General features: G+C 37.9%; 1 protein-coding gene across 1 annotated transcript; it reads right to left on the bottom strand.

Annotated features, from left to right (window-relative positions):
* Positions 1-5326: 5326 nt before the first annotated feature.
* On the bottom strand, positions 5327-7700 carry LOC127633927 (histone H1-beta, late embryonic). Its single transcript, XM_052113307.1, has 5 exons — positions 7616-7700; positions 6271-6551; positions 5921-6038; positions 5676-5725; positions 5327-5593 (listed from the first exon to the last, which is right to left on the bottom strand). Exons 1-5 carry the CDS (start codon positions 7698-7700, stop codon positions 5327-5329), a joined length of 801 nt encoding a protein of 266 aa, XP_051969267.1.
* Positions 7701-8209: the final 509 nt, after the last annotated feature.

Here is an 8209-nt window from a genome sequence, read left to right on the forward strand (position 1 = left end):
ATAGTACTTATAGTAAAGACTGTGGATAGCTGTTATCTTAGTATTGGCTACACCATAAGCTATTTAACATGTACTGCACTGGAAAAAAGATATAATCGATTTAAAAAAGTGATATGTAATATCAAATATGTAAACAGTCTAATGTCACACAGACTTGTTTTTAGAAATATAACTATAGGATCTAATATTTTATCTTCTGTGTGGAGCAGAGGGTGCTGTGAGCTATGATAAGCCTGGTTCCTATATCTCTGGGGCAAAAAAAGACCGGGGTAAAGGAGAGGACACGCATCCACTTTAATCTGTGCTCCAATAAGACTGCAAAGGTCAGAATAACCATAATTCACTCAATGCAAAACACACGTGAGAAAATACAGAGAAAATAAATTGTGACCTCCCCATTCCTGAGAGAATCAACCCTGATCATTTATAAACTCACACTCGTGCAGATAACACCTGGCCAAAAGTCTGAGCTAGAACAAAATTTTGTAATTTTTTATAGTGCAATACACCCCGACCAGAAAAGTGCCTACAGAAATTGGGGAGAAGAATTAATATGCATATGGACACTTTAAGCCATATGGTCATTTAGAAATTAACCTTAAATCTGTTTAAACTCTCTTATTTGTCTACTAACAAAGTCCAACATTGGATATACATGCCTCAGGAGAATTCTGCTTTTTTATGTATAAAAAACAAATACATATATTGTATGAGAAAATGTCAATTCCAACTAATTTAAATTTAATTTAATTTTTTAGAATAAAATGGCAGATTCTTTTGTCTTGTTAAGACCAATTTAACAGCTAAAATTTTTTGTATCCTAAATACACAAATGTAATTATATTTTCACACTTTTTCCATCATTTGAAAAAACTTCAGCTTGACTGGTAATGTAAGTGCACTGCCTTGCTAAAGAAGCTGAGGTTGAAGGTGATGGACTGGCCAAGCATGTCTCCAGACCTAAACCCTATTGAGCATCTGTGGGGCATCCTCAAATGGAAGGTGGAGGAGCACAAGGTCTCTAGCATCCACCAGCACCGTGAGTAGAAGAGGACTCCAGTGGCAACCTGTGAAGCTCTGGTGAACTTCATGCCCAAGTGGGTTAAAGCAGTGCTGGAAAATAATGTTGGCCACACAAAATATTGACACTTTGGGCCCAATTTGGACATTTTCACTTGGGAGTGTACTCACTTTTGTTGCCAGCGGTTTAGACATTAATGGCTGTGTGTTGAGTTATTTTGAGGGGACAGCACTCACTACTTTACATTGTAGCAAAGTGTCATTTCTTCAGTGTTGTCAAAAGGAAAGATATAATCAAATATTTACAAAAATGTGAGGGGTGTACTCACTTTTTATGGGAATAGTTATATTTCTCCTTATTTTTAATATCAGTTATGCAAATTGGGGTGTTCTGTGTTACATTTGATACAGTATAGTTAATGTTTATTACATTATTTAAATTTTTACTTGTGTTACCCTGATGGTGTTTAGTGTTTGTGTGAGTGACACTGAGCACTGTCTCTATATGTTTATTGGTAATAACTCCTGGAAGGGCCTCTATTGATGAACTACATGTCATCATGTGCCCTTTTGTAATTACTAAAGTGGTTAACAGTACATTATAAAGTAAAAAGCAGATTTTTACAGTTTCAGAAGGTTAATGTGTCAAGTTTATTATTTAATAATATAAACAAGAATAATGTATCGTAAAATATACCGGCATCAAAATTACATCCCGTAAAGACTGAAACATGGTTATCGTATTTTTTACGGTGAATTTCTGCCAACCACAGCTGCAGGTTTTTACTGTAAACATTTTTTAAATGGTTTATGTTTATTTCACTCTAAACATTTTCATAGTTTTAAAAATATTTCACGTTTGATATACACTGATATACTAAAAGTTGAGTACATTTTTTTAAAAGTTAGGCAAATCGTTGCAAAGCATTTTTACGTTTACTCAACTTCAGGCAATTTAATGGTACCAACTTAATTAAATATGGATTGTAAGTTCCGTGAACTAAATACAATAAGTTTAGCAAACACTGACTACATTTACATGGACACCAGAAAGTGGCTTATTGTGAGATAGCATTGTTCGCGTTTATATGCATTATATACATCGGCGTACTCTTTACCTTCTTATGCAGTACATGTGGCTCAATCAGTAAGCAGCTTTATCTACAGCAAAGTCATTTTCCCTCGTATATATGTGAATGTGAGAGACTGTTGATATTTTTCTTTGGTGTGTGTAAATGGGTATAGTTTATAGTGCTTTTCCCACTGTACTCCCAGAAGTGTTGAATTCTTTTAGCTGTGTTGACTTGTTATTGGGCTCCATCCTATGACATTTGTTATCCGGTCTGTTCACGCACATGCACACTTCAAAAACTTGTTAGAATGCCGCTTATGTGCTTACATGACCACCTTAAGCCGTGTTCACGAGGAAAAACCTAAGTGTTAAACCGCTTTTTCTTAATCCCTTAAATGGCATAAGGAAATCTGCATTCTCGTTTACATGTTGTTTTAGAATGCCACTAATTGCAAAAAAAAACCCTGGAGTAAATGGTTTTCTTAATAAAACATTCAATATAAACAAATATTCTTTATTAAGCAGATTTACATTTCAACATAATTAGATCATGTGTCAGCCCCAAAATGCCACATAGTATACTTGAAATGTTTGAAGTTAAGTCAACTTAATACCTACCAAAGCGAACACTAATCCACCTGACGGTGACTTATTTTTTTCTCCAAATTTAGAATGCCCAATTCCCAACGCGCTCTAAGTCCTCGTGGTGGCGTAGTGACTCGCCTCAATCTGGGTGGCAGAGGACAAATTTCAGTTGCATCCGTATCTGAGACAGTCAATTCGCACATCTTATCACATGGCTTGTTGAACCTTGTTACCGTGGAGACGTAGCGCATGTGGAGGCCCATGCTATTTTCTGTGGCATCCACACACAACTCACCACATGCCCCACCGAGTGCGAGAACCACATTATAGTGACCACAAGGAGGTTACCCTACGTGACAGTACCCTCCCTAGCAACCGGGCCAATTTGATTGCTTAGGAGACCTTGTTGGAGTCACTCAGCATGCCCTGGATTCGAACTCGCGAACTTCAGGTGTGGTAGTCAGCATTAATACTCGCTGAGCTACACAAGCCCCCAACTTTTTCTACTTTAGTTTAATCTACTTTTAAAATTTTGTATATTTGACAAAATTATTTAAAAAATTATTGTGCATAAAATAAAATGTATACATAAAAGGCAGTTGAAAAGTAGCAAAAATTAATTGTTAATGTATAAAAATGTAAAAACAACAACAATAAGTAAGTAAGGAAAAATATTACTTTAGATGTGTTTGGATTGGGAAAGTGAGAATGGAGTGTGGTTAAAGTCTTGCTTTGGATACCAGGAATTTTATCACATGGGGAGTATGACATTACACACACACGCACACCTTTCTGCACAATGTAAAACCTAAACTCAAATCACACTCACTGCGTGCACACACTCACACGAACCTTAACACAATGTCACTTACTGAAAGAAAAACAGTCATATCGTAAACAGATGTTGGAAAAAAATCAAAACCAAATGATCCGTCCTTGAACGTGTGTGTGCACAAACATATGGAAACTTACACAGGCACATGAGTTAGCATGTGTTACTGCCTAATGAATAGAGTACACAGGCAGACAGACAGACAGAGATGTGTTCCAATCAATATCATGATCAAATTAACTCTCATTCCTATTAATCAGTCTTGCCCTGATTACTCCTCTGCAACTTAATCCAATTTACCATTTGTTATTGTGTCAGAGGGACTGTGTGTGTGTTAGCATGTGCTTTATATCACTGCTTATTTTTAAAGGAACAAACCTTTTTTGTCACTTTTACTTGAACTTTGACATCACCCTTGAAAATGTCAATTTGTCTTTGCTCAAGCCATATAAAAGGACCAAAACAAGGTAGTAAATCAGTTTTAATAAGGAGTTCTGGCTGCATGGCGGTTATTTGTGTTACATGGAGGACTTTTTAAAGAGCAGTCAAAGAGAGTTTAAGAGTTTATGGTAAATCAGTCTTAAAGAGCAAAAAGAATGAGGTGCTAGAGAGAGAAAATAGGGCTGTTCACACTGCGCTTAACCCTAGGTTAATGTCTCTTTTAATCCTGGGTTAAAGGAATAGTTCATCCAAAAATTAGAATTCTGCCATAATTTACTCACATCGTTCCAAAACCGCATTACTTTTTTTCTTGTTCAACACGAAAGATGTTTCAATAAATATAGTCTTTTTAGAACCCTGGCAGAGGAAAGTGCCTTACTCTAAAGCTTAAAATTCCGTGACTTTTTTGCTAAATTATATTCAAGGTTCAACAAACGCATCACAGCAGTTCTGAGCAAGTGTATTGCTGAGTTCAGAATTGCATACTACTCTATTTCTGCCATAGACAAATATGACAGTATTACGAGTAGTATGAAATTCTGAACTCAGCCTATCTGTCTGCATCCCTCAAGACTATAGGGAACACCCAATTCACACCACGCCACACCCCATTTGGATCATAAAGTGATTCTATTGACTCCAAAAAAACTTTTAAAATCCTATGCAATTGCTCTATGATTCATATTCTCTTAAATCTAAAAGTTTTTCTGTGAGTATTGACGCAGACTACCACCATTGGAGTCATGAGTTAGAATCCAGGGTGTGCTGAGTTACTCCAGCCAGGCCTCCTAAGCAACCAAATTGGCCCATTTGCTAGGAAGGGTAGAGTCACAAGGGTTAACCTCCTCATTAGCAGTCTTCTCTCTATCAAATGGAACACGTGGTAAGTTGTGCATGCATCACGGAGAGTAGCATGAGCCTCCACATGCTGGGGGTCTCTGCGGTGTCATGCGCAACGAGCCATGTGATAAGATTCTTGGATTGGTGGTCTCAGAAGCTGAGACTTGTCCTCCGCCACCCGGATTGAGGTGAGTAACCACGCCACCAGGAGGACCTAGTAAGTAATGGGAATTGGGTATTCCAAAATGGGAGAAAAAACAAATTCTATTAAAAAAAAAAAAAAAAAAAAATTTACAAATTGTCACATTTCATATTAAATCATATAAATGGTAAACTCACGTCATGAACTAGTTTCAGCAGGGTGGCTAAAGCATGTCATGCACAGCCTTAAACACCTCTAAAACCTGAATTCTATGGATTTCACAAGTTTCAGAAGACAAATCTACAGATCTCTTCAAAATGTAAGTCTTTATTTTTGTGTAAGGTGCATAAATAAAAGATGCCATATAAGGGATAAAAACAGTCGAGATCCTGGATCACTTCCTTCCTCGTTTCCCAGGAGCTTTAGCTACTGCAGCTCCCTTCTCTCCAGTTTCACTCTCCTCTGGTGTAGCTGCAGTCTTTGCCTTCCTTCCCGCTTTCTTTGCTGCTGGTTCCTCAGCACCCTCTTTTTTTGAGGCTTTAGCCCTGCTCGGTTTGGGCTCAGGTGCACCCTCCCCTGCAGCAATCTTTGCCTTGGGCTTCTTAGCAGGGGCTACCTTTGAGGCAGTGCCGTTGCGCACAGACGCTTTTGGCTTCACATCCTAAGGGAGGAAAGATGGTGTTCGGAATATACAGCTGTAAAAATCTACTCATGCAGTAGACGAAGACTACAAAAGCACTCACATCATTAGTCGCCTTTTTCTTTGTGGATTTCGGCTTCTCTTCGCTTGCCCCTTAAGAGAAAAATGGGTCATTGATGGGAAATTGCGAAATACCCGCCCATGCAAAAAGACCATGGAGGCTACACCTACAAAAACTCTTTTGAAAGCCAAAATCAACAATTAATATTTTATGGATTTACAGGTTCAGTTCAAATTACCAGGGCTTCATGCTTAAGACAGCAAACACTTAGTAGCACTTAGACACACCTTCAGCCATGACTTTAGATGCCTTGGCTTTTTTAGGTTTGGGCGCTTTCTGCAAGTTGGGATCAGCATTTTCCTTCGACTGTGCTTTGGCCTCTTTTGCCTTAGTCTTTGAAGCAATCTGAAATAATAAAAAAGACACACTGTGACCAATTTATACATAAAATGCACAGATCCAAAGACACATTGATCAGTTCAATCACAAACAATTAGAATGTTTGAATGGGATCCAAAATAAGGGTCCAGCTGGATAAAATTTCTGGTGAAAAATAAAATAGTTCCATTTATCCTGTAGGATTTTAATGGGAGGACTCTAGACTAAGAAGTTATCCAGGGAATAAATTGCAGGTTACCCGAAAGCGTCCCTGAGCCCCTGTCATGGTTGGCCCAGAATTTGCAGGCCTCACAAACACGCCAGTCTCGATGCCTTTGGTCAGGGTTCGCCGCACCATAAACTTGAGTCGGGTCTCGTCAACAGTCGTGTATCTCTCTTTGATGTACCCACGGATGGCCTGAGCTGAAACCCCCTTCCTGGAGTCAAGCTCTTTCAGAGCTTCTTTCACCATCTCCATTGTAGATGGGTGAGGAGAAACCTTCCGTACAGCCGCTTTACTGCTCGTTCCCTCGGACACATCTGAAACTACATTTAAAACACCTAGGGTGGGTTGCACCAATAAGGATTAAATTAAGCAGAGTTTAGAGTTAATCCAGGGTTGGTTCAATTTTATTAGAAGTGTAACACCACTTACATTTTATGCTTTTAACCAGTTATTAAAACTGGGCACCTGTGATTAATTTTGTCCACCATGATGGATTCTGAACTTACATAGATCGCTATTACACTGGGCTGATCAAGGAGGTTAAGAAAATTGTAACTGCTGCTGTGACAAGGTCATAAACCTTAAAATACAGCATCATAATTAAAGGACCACACAGGTCTCAGATTAACCACCACTCCTCGTCAGCACCACCATTGTGGCCAGAATAAACAGCCTATACTATCGGCTGAAACGAGCATACGAGTGGGGAGCAAAGAGATCATTGGTCGCTTGTAACCCCCCTCATTAAAATCCAAAATGACATTGTACTCTCGCTTCTCGGGAGACCCTCCTCTGTCCCATGTCCCAGCATGTAAAGGATGGGGAAGCAGGTAATCAGGACACAACCAAGACGAGCTGACACTCTCTGAATTTAAAAGCACATGTTGCAGCCAGTGGTCCAGCATTTCAGACCATACTGACCCATTATGATAAATGTCTGAGGAATGACTGCACATCCACTGTTAATTTACAATTTTAAAAAGTTAATCCTTAACTGAGATTTAACAGTTGAAAATAAATGAGTAACAGAATGAATGTTAACTAAGATTTACTGTAAAATTTAAATCAAGATCCAAGACAATGGCTAAAATGTAACCCTGATTATTATTTAAACGAGGCTTGAAGTTTGGTGCAACAAGTCAGATAAACCTTGATTGAATTCAAATAAGATTAATCCTTGTTGGTGCAATCCACACCTAATGAAACACAGTAGAAAAATGTAAGTTTTCTATAGAAGCAATATTCTCGTATGGCATTAGGGTGTGACATTTGTGTCCTGAAGTAACCAGCAAACTAACATTCTTTTAGCATTAGTATTACTTTAGGATTTTTAAAGTAAAGTTTTATTCTGAAATAAACAAACTTTGGGTGTACAAACCTGTTTTTGTTTCTTCTAAAGTTTCTGGCTCAGAATCCTTTGAGATTGTGGCAGTTGGCTCCACAGCAGCTTTTTTAGGAGCCATTTCAAAAACAAGCTCAAACAAACACACTTAAAGTCACTACAGAGTCAGTATTTTACTTGAAGTATGTTGTGACAGTGTGTGTGTCTGTTTTATTGATGACAAACATCTTGAGCAGTTCTTAGTCACCTGTTCATCATTACTCTGTTTCCTCCGCCAATCAATTAGCCACATTAATATGATTGGTCCAGAGAGATAATTATCTTTGTTGAGTATGTGTACTGCTTGTTCTGTTTGTGTGTAGTCCCTGATTGGAATTGGAAACCAATCCTAATGGGTATTGTTTTACAGGATTGCATTGCATTATTGGAGCAAAATTAGGGATGTCCTGATAAAAAAAATTGAGAACGAGCAAGAGTACTGATACGTTCTTTTTGGTACTTTAGTACGTTTTTTTTTCCTGTTTTTTTTTTTTTATTTCATCTACAGTTTATTTGAGTTTCATCATCAAAATGGTGTTTAAATAAAAAAGTCCTTACAAATTTAATAAAATTAAAGTATAAAAGTTTATT

The sequence above is a fragment of the Xyrauchen texanus genome, chromosome 3, assembly GCF_025860055.1.
Source record: "Xyrauchen texanus isolate HMW12.3.18 chromosome 3, RBS_HiC_50CHRs, whole genome shotgun sequence".
Taxonomy (NCBI): Eukaryota; Metazoa; Chordata; class Actinopteri; order Cypriniformes; family Catostomidae; genus Xyrauchen; species Xyrauchen texanus.